Raw genomic sequence first — 18,246 nt, 5'->3', positions numbered from 1 at the left:
AACAGACCATCACAAGCTGTCAATCACGCACAACACTGACATAGTGCTCTGTGTGTGTGTGTGTGTGTGTGTGTGTGTGAGAGAGAGAGAGAGAGAATATGAAAGAGAGAGAGAGAGAGAGAGAGACAGCAACATAGGGTGTTGAACACGCTGAACAAGCAGTCACTCCAGGAGTCACATTGTTACCCATCACATCTATTTTCCCAGGACAAGTGGATGTGAGCAGTGTGCAAATATTGACCGATGAGAATATTTGGATCTAAAGCCTTGTGAGACAAGCTGATTGATTTTTTTTGTGGGAGTAGATCAGTTTGTTGGCCAACAGTCTGCTGGGGAAAGAAAAGGTATGTAGATAAGAGAGCATATTTGATCTCCTTGCTGCTGTTGATTATTTATTTTTCTCGGAAAATAACCAGACAGTGTGAAAGGATGTAGCCCTTATTTACAAGACACGCGAGTTAATAATCTTCCAAAACCAGGAGCTAATTTGATTACACAATCCGTTATAACCACATTGTTTCATTAGAATGATTTCCAGTGAATCAGGAACATTTTCAAATAAAAATGATCGCCAACATGTGTGGTGTTGGATATTTAGGCTACACACGACAGGGCATCTTGTCACCAAGTTGCAGAGAAGCCATTTACGACGCGACTTGTTTGTGAGTGCTTTGCACGAGGGTGTGTCTACTGGCTCTGAACACTGTCACCTTCACCGGTTGCGCGCGGCAAAGAAAATAATGTAATAGTCTCGGAGTCAAATTTTTAAAACGCTCGTGGACCGAAGAACTGTCTGTTATCGGATCAATGAGAGCCACTAAACAGCAGCTCTGACGTGTGAGATGCGGACACATCACAGAGGATAATGTCACGTTCTCTGCTCAGCACCAGATGATCCACAGGTTGATGGACGCAGCTGATGGACGCGCAGACGTCACAAATCATATTGAAATGTCGTGAGTCTCCTACTGAAGCCTGACAAACAGTGTCAACTACGCTGTGCTTTAAAAAAAAAAAAAAAAACACACACAATGGAGACGATATATGTGCTTTAGCTTATTATTGTCTGCGCGATAATTAAACAGGCGTTAAACCCTTTTGAATTAAGGCCACACATAATACCCACACAAAAGATGACGCATTTGTCTATGATTTTGCCTATTTAAGCACAATGAGGCTATAAGAGAAACAAAAGTTCAATCCAGAAGGCAAACAATGAGTTTTAAGCTCCATGCCACGCCCCTCGTCCCTGTTAATGTGCGCCAAGGTTTGGTTGTTCTCAAGTGACATTCCCATCTTAACCCAATTTTACTTCGGCGCCAGAATTTTCAGTTGGATGCAGTTACCATAGAGATATCTGGACACTGCACAACGCACATTGTTGTCATGGCGATGTAACATCATTATGATAGCAGATTTAAGTGTTTTTGTTTTTTCATCAAGCATGTTATAAAGACATTCGTGTGACCTATGCTGTATGGCTGAAATGAGTGTTGAACACAATGCAAAGAATCTGTCCATGTCACTGTGTTTCAATTGATTTTTACTTCTTCTACACCTTAAGGCCTCCGAACCATTTATTTACCAAACAAGATGTCCTCAGCCATAAGAACACGGAGGCGATTTGGCACAAAGTTGCCAATCAATCTGAGATTGAAAACCTTTTATATAAAAAGAGAGTGACACAGGGATACACAAACATTTCCGAAAAGGTGCAGCCTTTACGAAAGGTGTTTGTGGGGTTAGCATGTTAAAACACCCATTTGGTAGCCTAGTCTGTTATTTATTAATAGTTTTTCTCTTTTATGACCTTGACTGTGTTGTTGCATAATTCCTCTTATAACCCGTTTTTAAGATGTTCATGTTAAAAGAAGTTTGTATCACATTGATCTTAAGCTTGTCTGAAACTCAAACGTATGTTGTCCAAGGTCACATCATCTGACCTGTCTTTCCAATGCTCTGTGTATTTTAATCTACAAATGCCCTTCACCTGAAGTCTACTGCCAAAATATGTCCATCCCTGTCTGCTTATCTCCTGTTTGCACTGTCCTCATGCCCAGCCTGTCTTTCTCTCTATATAACAGAAACGCAGCCCTCCTCCTGCTATTTTCCTGTCCTTACCACACAGATAAAGTCACCCTGCCCTTTTTTAGTTCTTTCCTGTCAGATAAACCTGGTAATAGAACTCGATATTGTTGAACCATAATGCAGAATTGGTGAGTTCAGAAAAGATAGAGAGGCTGCTCCTCAGGTGCCGTGTTTCATACCCAATGAGAGAAAGGCTGGTGCTGAAAAGCAGCATGTGACATTACATTACAGAGTATGAAAGTCTGCCAAGCATGAGAGACTGACCTACTAACGGTTCAAAATACTCCCCCTTTTAAAAGACTGACGTACACCTTTGCAATCTCACCATATTCTTTGAAATTTTAAAAATTGTTTTAACAAATTAAAAATGTGTCAGAGCTAAATGAATGAATTTGACTTTTTAGGAATATGATAAAGTTCAACATCGCCAAAGACCCATCCTAGTGTCGGTATTGTAATGTTAGTCAACCAGAAACAATAGAAATCTCAAATTGTTAAAAACTGTCAGATAGCTATCTGTATTGGCCAAAAATCGAGTATTCCTCATACAAAAATATACATTTAAGGTAGTCAAACAACTTCATTTTGGAAAGCAGATATATTTCAATCACAATATTTATATTCAGTGTTTGTATATATTGTAGATAATCTTGTCAGTCTTGAGAAGAATCTTGCATTATTCTCTGAAATTATACCTGCCATGTAAAGGTCACCGGGTTTAGGTGAATCATTTCCCCACCTGCGGTTGTACCTGATCTGGATCATGTTTCTGAATGTGATAACAGTGAATGTCAGTGATGTACCATTTGTGGCCAGCTGTCAATCATTAACTCTGTTAGAGTAAAAAAAACGTGTCATTAATAAAGGAGCAATATGTAACTCTTACTCTGTATCGGTTTTTCAAAAGCACCTCCAATATTTATACTATTACAACAACTCTGGTCGTGGAGCTTATTAGAAAAATGCAGAGGCTTTTTAGGTCGGGTAGAAAAGAGTTTGCTTCCATTGCTGAAATGCTCTCTCTTGCACACGGATGCCTTAAAACCGTCTCCTGTCTCTGTTTAAAACAAAAACAGACCATTCCACACCAGAATTGGAACTGAGAAGGAGGACACACTGGCTGCTGCTGTGTTGTCAGAGAAGCCAGCACTTCAACATAGCATGTTTCCTCTGATGATAGTAAGGGTAAAGTCCTTGAAAGATGTGTAATCAAACACTTATTAGCATTTATATCTGAATTTAGCTTTTAAATACAATGTAAAATATCACTGTAAATTCATCAATTCAAAAGACACCAGGAAAAGACTTCAAAGCTTTAAGTCTTGATTGAGTTGTCCTGGCTGAAATGAAACTCCTTACTATTTCAGTCTCAAATGATTATAAATGCAAAATGACATCAGTACTGAAGAATACATATTGAGAAGAGTAATGCAACCCTATTAAAAAAGAGTTTCTTATCAAAAGTGGTTTAGAACTGATTATGCTACTTATTGAAATGGAACATGCAAAAATCTCCCCCATCAAAGTCAGTGTAAAGAGGAAGTATTTTGCTCTTTCAAAGGCCTTACATAGGGTTAATGTATTATTGAACTTACCATTGCATAGCTCATACACATAGCTCCTGTATGAGGACTCACACATTGAAATAAGAAGTCCAGATATAGGCATCAGCCTAGCAGGAATGCCACAGTCACTACCTCTGATGACTGAAATTGACTCTGCATCTAAGTGCGCTTTGTGCTTTTCCACTTATACACACAGCCAGACAGCCTGATGGGCAAATGGACATAAATGGACCGGGCTTTATTGGATGGATAGAAGTATATAACTGCATGAAGGAGGCAGGTGAACAGGTGGCATTTTTCACATGTAAATGCTGAAGTCTTTAAAAGTAGATTATAAAGGTTGTATATTAGTGGTTGGGGTTCTTCTTACTTATCTCTTTCTAATATTTCTCTTTGGATCTTTTAGATGTTTTCTCACATGCATTGTTGTCAAATATTGTTGCCCATTTGTAATTTAACTCTTAAGACTTCCTGTTCAGGCCAGAGTTTACTCAGCTAGAGCTTGTTTGGGGAAAAATAAAAATCAAATGACTAAAGTAGTAGCCCTTAAGAGGGGTTAAAAAAACACTGTAATATGAGGACACCAGTGTATGTTTTCAGATAGGCTTCCATTCTATTGAATTGGTTGATTGCAGTGCTCTTAGTGCTACATTCTAGTTTTCCAATAATTGGAACAAGGGGGGGAGGTACAGTAAGGGTTTCCGGAAGAATTTGACTCTCCTCTGAGGACACGGTATGCTGGCCCATCTAGTTGTTTGATAACTTCTTAATGTTGATATATAATCCATTACCAGACATCTTGTTTGCACTGTAGAATATGAAAGGAAACCAGACCACTCATAGATATTGATTCATGACTTTTTATTGTATCCAAGTCTGCATTTGTACAAATGGAAGCGCACTGGTTGTTATCTTATTGAAATATCGGCATGAGAGTGCAGTAGATTACCTACCCTTTTAAATCTGTCTTTGTGGAAGGTTTTTAAATGCAAAGAAAGGAAGAAACTGCAAAGCCTAAATTGAGTAAACTGTTGATTCAAACTGATTCTCAGACATGAGTGGCCCGAAGTGCTTGTCATCAATCAAAAGTATTGATTTTCCAAAATATAAAGACCAAGCCATAGTTACAACTCCCAGGATCAGATCATCTTTTGGGGAGAAATTGACGAAAAGTGGGTTAATTCAGTTCACAGTCAAGATTCAAAGACCTCTGTACTCTAGCACAGCGGTGCTTTTAGCTAAATGCTAAAGCCAGAATAATAACATGTCAAGAATTACAATGTTCAACAGTCTGATGTCTTGCAGATGAGAAGTTTCAGTCTGATAGCAACTAAAGAAGCAAGAACAGAGTTATAGTTGAGGGGCAACATCTAAGAGCAAATTATTGCTGTACCTGCATGCCTGCATATGTTCATAGAATCGGAAACATGAGCGATTCCAACAATTAAATTCATGTTGTCTGCATTGTGATTCTACAAAAAAAGATCTGTAAATAAGGATTAGCCGATCAGAAAAGTCAGTAGGGTTCATCCTCTGGGGACCATACATGTGTGGAAAAAAAGTAATCGCAATCAGTGCAAAATTTGTTGAGATACTTTCAGTCTAAAGCACTTTGCCCAATTGACTGACAGCCTGACAATGCAGATACTATGTAGACAATATGACCCTTCCTTTAATATGCATATATGTATATGCAAATAGTCCAATCTGAAAAACGTTCTGTCGGAGAGCATGTGAATGTGAATATTTTAAATGAAATTAGGCCAAGGTTGTGTGATGTCCACTGGGAGGAGAGTGTAATCTCTGCAGAGAAAAGAGAACATGTATGTGGGCTCTGACCATGTATCATTATGCAAGACAGACACTATATCAGCAAACCCTTTACATCAGTTAATCTACAGGGGTTTGGATTGAGCCAGTGCCGTGTGCTGTGATTTTCCTTTTACACACCTACTAATGTGTGCTTGTTAGGCCATGGCCTGTGTGGTATATACTAACATTATATGTTTGTATTTCATTGTTTGTGTACTATACACAATTTAAAACATTTACTGGCTTCACTAGTGTAGAAAAATGTGACATACCTATTTTTGTCTTTCCTTTATTCTTTCTCACCCTCCCTCTTTACTCCTCTATGTCAACAGTTGCCATGGAAACTATTTTGCTCTTCCTCTCTTCTCTCCTGGTGTGTGTGGCTGGTAAGTGTCCCCCTGAAACACACACATGCATGCAAGAAAAACACGCACGCATGCATGCATACAGCACTTGTACACAGGGGGGCAGTGTCGGTGCAGGCAGTGATGTCATCATATGGAGGCTCTCAATGGGTGTGGGCTGAGAGCAAAACACCAATTTTAGTACTTTAGAGCTTTATGTGTGGGCTCCATAGACTGGTGAGTAACTGTATGTGTGTGTGTGTGTGTGTGTGTGTGTGTGTGTGTGTGTGTCTCAGGTGTGTTTGTAGTGTATGATTAAATGTAAGACAAGGAAACATAGACACACACTAAGAATAGATGATGTGCTGTGAAGTGTGTTTGTGACACACTTGAGAGTTATAGTAAAAAAAAGGGAGATAGACTTCCACGTTGACAGATATATTGAGATATTTTGACTCCCGTCTTGTCTTATTTCTGTGTTTCAACCTTCCCCCCTCTCCTTTTACCCTCTTTCTCAAACTACTTCCCACCTCTGTGACCTCTCAGCTGTAACAAACCAGAGTGCACAGGGTGAGTACAGTGGATGTTTTCTCTAATGGGGTCACACCTCACTTCTAACAGCCGTAAAGATGGCTCTGTTGGTTTCCAGATCAAATCAGACTCTTATGGATCGGCCCCCTGAGTAGTAGAAGCTATGGATTAGGTCCAGACTCAACTGTGCATGGACAAGAAATAGATTTTTATGGAGTGAAACCAGTGCTGCAGAGACAATACAGGATTAAGTATCTGTATGAATAAATAAAAAAATGTATACATACATAGAGTGAAAACAATGATTTTTCAAATGCCATTCAGACAAAATCATCAATATTTGATGATTGTGCATAAGTCTATAACATTTGCACATGGCTACTACAAAATAAAGTAAAGGACAATGGCAAAAAAAACTATGGATAAGGTAGGCTCAAAGATAAAACTCAAATACTGAAGTTTATTCTCCTCACCGTTATGGTGAATGAAAGACCTTTGTGAGGTGCCTATAACTTTAAAATGGACTTCCCTGCCTTATTAAGTCAGTATGTTTTAAAACCATTTTAATGTTTGACTTTAGCACCTCCTATTGGCTCCTTAAAAATGCAGCCAGCTACAACAACGCATGTGTATTTAGTTGGGAAGTCGCTGTGGAATGAAACTTGAAGGTCTTTTCAGTCTGTATTGTGATGTACTCAATATGTAGGGGGGATTTAGTTACTAGGATTAAAGTGATTAAATTAAATCTGTCAGGTGTGAGTGGTCCCGTTACAGAGCTCTGGAGAAATAATGATGTTCATGAATTTGTGTCAATTCAGAAAAAAAAGAGTGAATCTTTTTTTAAACATTTTTGAGGAAGAAAAAAAGAGTGGGTTTAAGTAATGATCATACCTGAAACATTATCTTTTTTAATACACATTTAGCTTGTAACCACAGATATGATCAATCAAAACCAGAGCACAATGTAGAAGTGTTTTCACTTAATCTTTAATTGTGTTAAATAACTCTAAATGTGTGCTTCCTAATCATTTTATAGATGAAACGCAAAAAGATGAAAACCCGTTTATATATGGTAAGTGTAGTTTGGTTTAGTAAATCCTGTTCTGCAGCTAATTTTTGAGATATAGAAATGTTGCATAAAAGGTACATTGATTCATTTCTTTCTCCGACTCCTGCGTGTCTGCTTTGTCTTCCTGCCGTAAACTTCCTCTGCAGATTACGAGAGCCTGAGGATCGGGGGATTGGCGTTGGCTGTGGTTCTGTTCACCCTGGGTATTCTCCTCATCCTCAGTAAGTCCCGCTCTCTCATGTTTGGCTTGTGTATCATTTTATTATGTATTTATGTTATCAGATAAAAACAAGTGTTACAATCAATGTATTAATGAATAGTAATGCATGTTCCACACGCTGTGGAGAGCTACACCATTTCATTATCAGGTAACAGTTAACAAGGACCAATTTTATTTTTAGGTCGACGATGCCGCTGCAGCATTAACAAGAAGCCCAGGTATGTCAGTGGCCTTCTCTGGTTAAAAATAAAAACTAGGTTGTGAAAGTTATTTTCTTGTCATACTACATTATTTGGTTATTATGAGAACCTGTGGATTCTCTCCTCAGTGCCCCCGGAGACGAGGAACAACAGGAGGAGAACCTGATTGTCTCAAAGGGTAAGATGCACATTTTACCTCTCAGTCAGCTGCTCTCACCTCTGCCTCACCCTTTGACATACATCCATGATTGGATTGCACCGAGGACGACATACATGTTTCATGTACACACCTTAGAATACTTGACTTTCTCCTTCCTATAATATACAGGACAGTTTGATGTCATACCCTTAAGCTGTAATCAGATTCAGTTTTCTCAAATAAAGCATAGACATTGAGCTTTTTGAACTGTAAGGTGATTAATTGAAGAGCACAATTGTCATTTTTAACATTTTTTCATCAAGATATGGTTATCAAGGTGCTAGTTGGAGTTCAAATTGAAGCCATCAGCTATCTTCTGATGAGGAGATTCAGGTTTTTTGGTGTAGCTAGTTGGACACCCTGTAGGAGCATTAAAGAACACCATAATACTTGTACATACATAATACCTATATTCTATTTTCATATGCAGGTGTGTTTATTGAGATTAGTTGATGTTTAATCCACTTGGGTTATTGCATTTCATGATGTTCAAACATCCACAATTTCATAATGTCTTACCTCTTGAATAAAAACAGATAATTTTCCTGACCTCTTTGTTTGCCCTCCATGTTTTATTTCTCGGGTTAGTCCAGACTGCCATTCTTTCTTTCATGGGTTAGCTCTTGTTGGCATATTAAGTGTTGTACACAAGGGCTAGTGTAACACATAAGTGTCAAAATAGAATAGAATAGAGAAGAATACAGGGAGGGAACTAAAGCCTACTACCCAAAGGTAGTGAAAACTTGATGTTGATCCCTTAACATATTTTTTTTTTAGATTTCAAGAAAGGAATAAGACCATTTTTCTGTCAGTGTCATTAAAGGGTATGCCAGTTGACAGTATAGTGCAATAAAACGCTTGATTTGAGTGACAATTTTAAAGTATACAGTATATTATATTGTTTTTAGGGCAGTACTTGTTACTGAAACATATCTTTGGCCAAGGAGCAGAGGTATGAAAAAGAAAGGTTTAAATAAAATACCTTAAGCTATGATTGTACCAATGATAACCACTGTAGTCAAGTAAGGTAAATATTTGTTCACAGCTTTGAAAAAAAATCTAGCATGGACTTAATAGCATTCAAATGAACAAATTCACTATAAGTGTAATCCTTTTAAGTGATTGTATGTTTGCTCACGTAAGAGAGAAAATCTGCCTTGCTACAGAGAAAGTGATTGTAAGTTGTGTTTTGACTAAAAGGCTCCTCTTTGGCGTCTTTCAGTTGCAGCCGCTGCCAAAGAGACTCCGGCAGAGAACTGATCGAACGACTCCGGACAAAGCGGCCTTCTGATGTGATGCTCTATTTTATTTGACATAAAGCCACAAAACAGTGAATCCATGGATTATTAACATAATGGTTATGTCAGGGAATGAGGTAATACATTTATAGTGGTAATATGTATATTAATCTCACCTGTTGTGCTCTGTTCAGTTGTGCCAGTCCCTCAGTGCTCTTGTTTGTTTCTGTGCCTTTGTGTGACAGTCTTACTCCGTGTCGTCTTAGCTGATAGCACCTTTGACACAAGATTGTCTTTGAAGAATATTAATGTTGTGAGGTCTGTTGTTCTATGTTTTTATCTATTGCCTAGGTTTTAGGAGTTGTCTGTTGTCAATTTTGTCAATTCAGCGTCACCTGGCAGCCATTTTGTTCTGACATCCAGCTGAAGGTTCCTGACTGATAAGCATTTAAAAAGGCAATGCAAAGTGGAAATCCAGAGTGAAATTATTCAAATTAAAATAACACAATTGGTAACCGATTAGCTACCATTACATAACAGCTAATGTTAGCATCACTTCGCTTACAAGCTAATAGACTACTACAGCTAGCTAAGAAGTGGCTAAATACTAAGATTGCCTTTTTGATTTTGTGGCACAATAGAAAAGGAAAGGCAAAATTAAGTGATAGTTATGAGTTACTTGTCATTCTAGGTATATTAGCCACCGGAGATGTTGGTCAGCCCCTCTATAGAGAAAAACTAAAGGAGCGCAGACAAGGAAGCTAGGCTAGACCTTGAAGGAGACAGTTACGTTTGCTCCACATAATTCAGCTAATTTTAATAAAAACCAAGCCACTAAACAACATTGGGTGCATGTACTCTATATTGAAAAATCACACTGATAAGCTGTTTTGTTCTGCAGGCTTCGAAAGAGACAACAAATACATCCAAACTAAAAAATGAGTGGTTATTACAGCAACTATGGCATGCCATTTCCTGTTTACTATTCAAAAACAAAGGGGTGACGTCACTCAGGCTTCAACCATGTTTTGTTATTTGTTTTTTGGCTGTTTTTTTTTCAATAAAATAAGCTAAATTAAGTAGAGTAAATGTACCCGTATGTATAGCCTAGCTTCCATACCTGCAGCCCTGACGTTTTGGCATAAGATGGGTTTAGCTAACATATCAGGTGGTATACTTACTATTGATAAGCACCTCATACAACCTCACTTCTAAAATACCGAGCTATTCCTTTAAACCCTTCTATTGACGCTAGCTGTTGTCTGGTGGTAGCCAATGGGTTAATAAATCAGTTGGTGTCAAGTTAAGTCTGTAAATGGTTTTTGAATTGTTTTTTCTGACCCTTTCAAAGGTGTTTTAACCATTCAGCCATTTCCTAGCTAATGTTAATGTTAGCTGGCTGAGTGCTAACAACAGTGGTTGTCTGAAATTAGCCAATCAGTTATGGAAAAGATAATTTTACAAACGTCCTGAGGTCCCGCAATGTTTTTACTGATACTTGTCCTTCTGGTGCTGATCATTATTAAAGCATTGAAATGATAATGATCTGTCCCTACCACCTGGCATGCAGCAGTTTGACGTTATCACAGCATTTGAGCTTCACACCCTGATTGTGATGTCAATGGACAAGGGCTGTGGATATGGTTAACTGTCATGGATACATTTTTTCAAATTTGAAAAAAAAAAAACAACACACACACACACACACACACACACACACATACTGTATGTATAAGCTTCTATGTATAACTATTTATAGGCTACCTATACAAATTGTTTACAGATCAGATACAGTTATTTACCATCCAATGGGGTCTATGTTTGAATGTCTGAGTGTGGTTTTAGTGTGTCTGTGGGCACATTTGGGTATATATATAATCCTCTATAATGTTTAAAGGGATCAGCCTTATATAAGACAATCTGAACTGCCACAGCTCTCTGACTGAGCACAAGAATGAGCTCCTCCACAAAAATGTAACCCTAAATAGTTGAGGGAGCTCCTGCATCAGCTGTCTCACTGCCTCCGTCTCTGCACAGAAACGTAACTGCTCTGTCACTGGCACCACGACAAACTCACTAGGTCTGAAAATCAATGAAACCTGGGATTTGATCTCTTCTCTGTTTACATGTATTTTGTTTATGTAACTGCTAATGATATGATGCTTTGAATGGCAATAGGTGCTATTCATATCTAAAGAAATAAAGACAACGTTTAAAAGAAATGTAACTTAAAATGTATATTATTCATGTGCAAAACTATATTATTAAAATGTAACGTAAGACAAACCATTAGGGAGAAAAAGAACAGTCCTTGTTGTATAGGGATTCACCAACTAAGAGTCTGAGTGTACCTGTTGTAAAGATGCTCACTGAGCAGGTTAATGCAATGTTCATTCTTCGCATGAGGCATCGTGAAGCAACATGTTGGGCTTTTTGCATAAATAAAGTTTGTCTGACCACACAATAATGGGTTGTTGTTTGTATTTTAATGTAGATTTCAATAATTAGCATCAGGGCCTTTCTAATACAGTAGGTTACTTTGATATTAATACAAACACTGTTACAGTAATATGAATACTACATATATTGAATGTCAGTCAAGGTTACAAGCTATTGCTGCTATTGAAGCAATAACAAAAAGACTTCCTTGCCAACAGTAACCAGTAATTTGCCACTCATTCTGCAATGACTCCAAAGGTTGTCTGATATACTGTTTATTGGTTTAAGAGTACAAACTTTCATTATCCTGTAAATATGTAACAGAGCGATTGAACTAAAATATAGCTGTGCGCCTGGAAAGTTTGTGTGTGTGTGTGTGTGTGTGTGTGTGTGTGTGTGTGTGTGTGTGTGTGTGTGCGTGCGTGCGTGCGAGTATGGGTGGATCTGTGGGTTGGGATTTTTGTCTGCACCTGGCCCTAATGCAGTCTAGGCCACACACACACACACATCCTCACCTAGACAGAGGTTACACAGAGGCTTCAGCAGTTCTGGTGAGTAGTAACTTTATTTCCTTAACAAATTAAATATGTGCAGGTCTTGTAAAATACAGAGAAAAATAAAGTGTGCCCACCAGAAGCTGCTCCAATTCACTTTTCATGAGAATTATCACCACATGTAACGTTTCAGGCCCTCGCCCTTCATCAGACATCATGTCTGATTCTGAATTCTCGTTAAATGGGAATTGGAGCAGCTTCTTGTGTATTTCTCGGTCTCTGGATGTTTTGTGTCCAGCACCCAGTACTTAACTTTTTGGATGTGCTTGCTATCTTGTATTTTTGTCAGGTCTTGTAAAATTACATAAACAATGTTGAAATGCCTAAAATATTACTGTTACCCGGGGATCACGTGATTATGTTTCTTAAGGGAACAGTGTAACTCAATGATAAGTAGGCATGATTTGAAGTCTAGAATGTGTATTTCTGCATTGGATTTATGAAATATCAACCAAAATATAATTCTTTACCAACTAAGTTGCTGTATTAATTAGTCAGTTGATAGTCAATGAGTCATTAATGACACAAATAAAGTGATTCAATTCTGTTCTCAATGTTCTTTAAATTACCCCCCTCTGAAGAGATTACATAGATGCATTGATTCACATCGAGAATGGATCTGCCAAATGATCGGGTATTAAATGTGCATTATTAGACAATTACCATCGCAGCTTCTCTTTCTTACCCCATCTATAACCTCTATCAAGCTGTGCAAGGTTCAAGGTTAATGAATATTGGAGCTGTGATATATTAATCCGATATGTCTTTTTGCTCAGTGTAGTGCAGTGAAAGGCCCAGACCACATAACCAATAAAAGCACTCTATTCCACAATTCACAGTGGCATGCTTGAACAAAATGAAGACAAGAGGGGAAATTTTTAGTCCGTTTATCTGTGCAAGTTAATGATTAGAGGTCAGGAGATGTAGATCAAACAAATAGCCTGTATGTGTGTGTGTGTGTGTGTGTGTGTGTGTGTGTGTGTGTGTGTGTGTGTGTGTGTGTGTGTGTGTGTGTGTGTGTGTTTGTGTGTGTGTGTGTCTGTGTTTGGGTGTGTGTGTCTGTGTTTGGGTGTGCATGTGTAAAAGATGGAGAGAGAGAAAGTGTTGGGGATCAATAACACCATTAGCCTTTTAAAGTTCTCAGTGAAGATCAAGGCAATCGCTTAGCTCTAAGTCTGTCGTAGGGAAGCCGATAAGGCAATTTGTCAGGACATATAGAGTTTCCGAGCCTTTCCACGACCTCTCATCTAAAGTGAAAACACTGATTTAAATGAGCCTCTACACATCTTTAACCTAATTAAAATGGACAGACCATTGAAACCAAATCCACAGAAATCTCCCCCCTGTAAACAAAGGTTTTCAGACACAAGACCCGAGGCTGAATACGGAGGGGAAATAACAAGATATTCTTGGTTGAATTATTAAAAACAACAAACATGCATGGATCACCAGCTGGCCTTTTTGTTTGCTCTATGTCCCTCCAGTTTTGTCAGCTGAACACACAAACAGACCAGACATCATCATGTCTTCTAAAGGTGAGTTACTCAGCAGCTGATCTGATCATTATCCACAACAGAGCCTTCTGAGTGTGCCACTTAAACATGACACCATTTTAGTTTTGTAATAGCTCATAGCTCCTCTTGCTTTTTGATTCTGAGTCAGCATCTCTATCAAGCATCAATGTGAATGATGTACCTGTGACATACAAAGATGACTTATTAACTGCTTGTACAAAGTGGCATAGTGTATGTATAAGTATACTGGTCAATGATGAACAACTAGGACAAACAAGTACAGCAAACCTTTACTTGAGAAAATACGAAAACCCTCACTGAAATACTCCACATAGATATTTTTTTAGATCACAAAAAGGCTTTTGGAGAGTTTAGTTTAGATCATTTTTCTGAACCTTTACAGGAACCCTTACTATTTACTTCTTTAGAAACAGTTCAAAGTCAACATAAAGTTGTTGAAAGTATGACGTTCCATAAAATGCATGTACTTATCTTGGATTTGGTACCTAAACCAGTTGGTCCTCTTCTCACATTTCAACAGACTGCTACAGCTGATCATGTTCACATTTTAAGTACAGCTGATGTTAGTGATACTGTATACATGTGGCTGTTTTTTAAGTACAATGCAGGGGGCTGAAAAGTAAATACACACTTAAATAAACTCTTAATAAATATTTCATTAGCTTGCAGCTGGCTTCAGACTGTAGCAGCTTTTGTTCAAAGTACTTCATGTTTTGTACTGGTTTCTACCCATGTCTGATTCCCGTCTGTCCCCAGGTGCAGACTTTGACCCTGATGCTGATTTCGTATACGGTAAGTTACTGCAACTTTGCTTGGTTGAACAAGTTAAAATATTAAAGCTAAACTCTTAGAGAAAAGCTGTGCATGCACGAAATGAAGGGAGTTTCTGACAGAACATGGAGATGTAAGATAAACAGATAAAGGGAGGGTAGAGGGATAGAGGAATAAATAGGCACAATTAAAGGAGTTGAAAGGAATGGAACAAGATGGATGCCAAAAAAGCGTTAAATATACAGAAAGGATGAAATGAGTAAAAACTCTGCTGCATTAATGGTTGCAGTATAGATGACAATGTCTTGTGTGCACTTGTAGACTATTACACACTTCGTGTTGGAGGTCTGGTGTTCGCCGGGATCATCGTTTTCCTCTCAGTCCTTCTGTTGGCAGGTAAGTCAACCACTGCACCCCACGGGTGTGTGTGTTTGAGATTGGGTTCAAGATTCTATCAGACTGTTTGTTGTTGTTGGAAAGAATGACAGTGCCTCTAAAACCATTTTCAGTATGAGGTCTGAAATTAATCTCTTGTTTCCATTTTACGGCTCTGTTGCCATTAGGACTGTAATCAGAGCAGCTTTGTTGAAAGAAAAGCACAATCCTTCTTGTATAATCACTCAATCTATTTTTTCTCTAAAGGCAACAAGCTCACCAACTGTGGCAAACCCAAGGTAAGGGAAACAATATCAACCAGCCAAAATGGCCATGTAGTGACATCTGCTGGTCATACATGATAATAAAAAAATCTAAAAGGTCAAAGATTTAACTTCTGCATGTTTTCAGTTGAGATGTGACAGGTTATTCCAAACAGCTGATGTTAACTCGAGATCAAATTCAAATCTGTTTATCAGCATAATATCAAGTTAAAAATTGTATAACTACTGTTTTATTTTCTGCAGCCAAGACATGTTGAAGAGGAGTAAAATGAAACGGAAACCAGCCAAGAACAATGGGAAAGTGCTGCAATGTGCATCAATGCTTCAAAATGTTATATGTGTAAGAATGTAAGGCTTTTGTATTAATAAAATGCTTATAACCTTGTTGCTTTTATTTCTGTTGTATATGCGGGCTGGCATGAAGAACCTGGAGTTTTATATTTTTTGCAAATCAAGAAATCAGGTTATTTTACATTTGACCAAAAGTTGTGCAATAAAGTTACATACAATTAAGTTTTAGCCCCATCATTTGAAACGCACAGATATAACCAGTTTTTATTAAAACTATATTTGAACAAAACAAGCCTATAAATAATACAAGAAAGAATATTTCCCCTAGGATCACTATTTAATGTACCTCCCAGCCCCCCGCCTTATTTCTTTAAGGGCTTTTTTTTTCTTTTCTTTTCTATTTCCCGGTACATTAAGTGTCAGGTCACTGGTGAAAGATGGCAATTAGCCTACTGTATGACTACTATAACCACTGAATAATAATAATAATACAACTACACTGAATATGTCATTATAAAAGTGCAAAAACATCTGGTAAAATATTAAAATATTTGGTGCTTATTGTAAAACGTACAATAATAAAATTAACAAGAGAGACATCCAGTGAATAAAAATGATATGTGGTAGTAGAGATTTTACATTTGACAAAAATTCCAAACAGAAGTCACCACCAAATGATCAGCTGATCACATCTCGGGCTGACAAGAAACACAACAAGCGTTCCTCTGGGAAGGGCCCGCCCCCCTCAGGTGCAATCCCCTCCCTTCAGCATTTATTTCCCTCTTCCCCCTTTGCCCGCCTTTTGTCGATTTTTCTGCTTCCGGTTTGTGGACTTTGTTGTGTTGGCCTAACATTTGAATAATTTTACCCCACACAGTTAGCTCTGATATTCAGTGCAAGTTATGTGTTTTGTTGTCTTGGTACAGAGCTAAATCTTGAATAATACACAAACATTTCCCAACAGTTCAAAGAAAAGGCACGCTAAATTAAAAGGGCACTCCTTTTGTTTATCGAACACATGCCTTGAGCATATTGCAGGCTCGTTATGAGATGTTTCTACTATCTTTTTGCTGGATTGATTGTGTAAGCTTCCATATCACGACACTTTCCATATCATAGTTTAAATTAAACCAATTCAGTGTACTTCGGATAGGCTCGTGGCAGTATGTGTACATTATGTTACTTCTGTTAATTAAAAAAAAAAAAAAAAAAAGGGATAGAAAACATGCTGAAATGAATGTTCTTGAGTTGGCCTGAAGTATGCTGGACTTTTGGGAAACACAAGAAAACGACCACAAGGTGGAGCCATAACACCGCTATCTCCACCAGAAGAAGCACTTCATTGGCCTTTATTTTCTGGTTGAAGAATGGAAACGCGGAAGACCATACCGCGAGGAAATCGCATTTAAGTAAGAACAACTTAAAGTGATTTAAAGTTTCGATGGAAAGTCACGGACCAAATCGCGAACATTATTTTGAAAAGTAGCCTATTGGTGAGGTGTAAATCCTGCAAATTAACCTTAGCGCAAATTAGTTTTTACATGTGCAGGTGGTTCTGTGGGTGTTAAATTACAGTTTCTTATCTTACTGTTTTTATGTAGTTAGTTTGGATTCCGGATGTTTTTAATTTAATTTAAACCACCATGACCATTTAAACTACAACCACCATGGCGCCAAAAAGTGTAGCAAACTAAACAACAACAACAACAACAACAACAACAGAAGTTGCATTTAATTGTTTTAGTTTGCACAAAGGGCCTTGGCTACTTAATGCGCCCCCGCTCATCACTTTTTAAAACAGCGCTTCATGTTTTGCAGTTACATCAGGGAGAAGCAGACGTGCAGTGACATCATAGACTGCTGTGTTTTCATCACTGCAGACGAGATGACAAAGCGCATTAATCATACCGCTAGAGAAACTGCGCCTGATTAATTATCCCCGAATAAATAAGTCGTTACAGGCAGAGACAGGAGCTGTCATCTGGGTGAGTCCCAAGGACCCCCTGCTCTCGCTCTCTCTCCCTCTCCCTCTCTCTCTCTCTCTCCCTTTCTCTCGCACCTTTTTTTCCCACCCGGCCTCTTGAATCTGTGGAAAACTGAAGAGCCGAGGTGATGCAGGTGAAAAAGGAGGCGGTTTTACCAGTTGCTCAGGTCAGCTGCTTCCATGAGGGCTTCAGTTGAGGTAAGCATGAGAAGTCATGTGTCACACAGTTCACAAGAGCTGATAACATCACACACACTGGCATAGACACAAATGTGCGCCTAGAGCTGGACAGGTGTGAGAGGGCCGGTCCATTTCTGTTCCCATAGGCATTTGTTGTGACTCAGGAAAGAAAACGTTTTAAAGTAAATAAATACGTGTTTTTCTTACATGTTTGACACAACTTTTCAGAACAAGTTGTGTCCACAATAAAAACACATTAAAGACAAAACATCAATGAAGCAAACGTTTTCTCCTGTGGCCGTGGGTGTTTCGAACTTTACAGTTTTTTTTATTAGTTTTGTGCACTTTGACTGTGATACGCTCTAATTAGCTTGCAGATCCACTATTGCAATGTAATATGTGTATGCATGTAATTCAGATTAAAATGATTACAGCAATTCTTCTTTGATAACATTGAAAGTGCACCAAAGACTTCTCATTCTCATCACGATATTATTATATCTATAGTCTCCCTAAAGGATTCAGTTCAGTCAACTAATTCAATGTATTTTTATAGCAACAAATCAC

The 18,246-nt window shown here is 38.2% G+C and overlaps 1 protein-coding gene across 1 annotated transcript; it reads left to right on the top strand.

Annotated features, from left to right (window-relative positions):
- Positions 1-112: 112 nt before the first annotated feature.
- Positions 113-11,733, top strand: fxyd6 (FXYD domain containing ion transport regulator 6). Its single transcript, XM_020639331.3, has 8 exons — positions 113-344; positions 5,798-5,851; positions 6,356-6,379; positions 7,377-7,412; positions 7,556-7,630; positions 7,811-7,847; positions 7,958-8,007; positions 9,251-11,733. The coding sequence occupies exons 2-8, from the start codon at positions 5,803-5,805 to the stop codon at positions 9,286-9,288; spliced, it is 309 nt and encodes a 102-aa protein (XP_020494987.1). The 5' UTR covers positions 113-344; positions 5,798-5,802; the 3' UTR covers positions 9,289-11,733.
- Positions 11,734-18,246: the final 6,513 nt, after the last annotated feature.

Source organism: Labrus bergylta, chromosome 11 (assembly GCF_963930695.1).
Source record: "Labrus bergylta chromosome 11, fLabBer1.1, whole genome shotgun sequence".
In the NCBI taxonomy this organism is placed as follows: domain Eukaryota; kingdom Metazoa; phylum Chordata; class Actinopteri; order Labriformes; family Labridae; genus Labrus; species Labrus bergylta.
This window is presented reverse-complemented; position numbering and strand designations above follow the sequence as displayed.

What these genes read in the sequence shown, in the direction of transcription:
- fxyd6 (XM_020639331.3), top strand. Translation starts at nt 5,803, where the DNA reads ATGGAAACTATTTTGCTCTTCCTCTCTTCTCTCCTGGTGTGTGTGGCT. An exon ending in GGGTATTCTCCTCATCCTCA is followed by an intron (nt 7,631 to 7,810) that starts GTAAGTCCCGCT and finishes TTTTATTTTTAG; the next exon opens with GTCGACGATGCCGCTGCAGC. An exon ending in AGCATTAACAAGAAGCCCAG is followed by an intron (nt 7,848 to 7,957) that starts GTATGTCAGTGG and finishes TTCTCTCCTCAG; the next exon opens with TGCCCCCGGAGACGAGGAAC.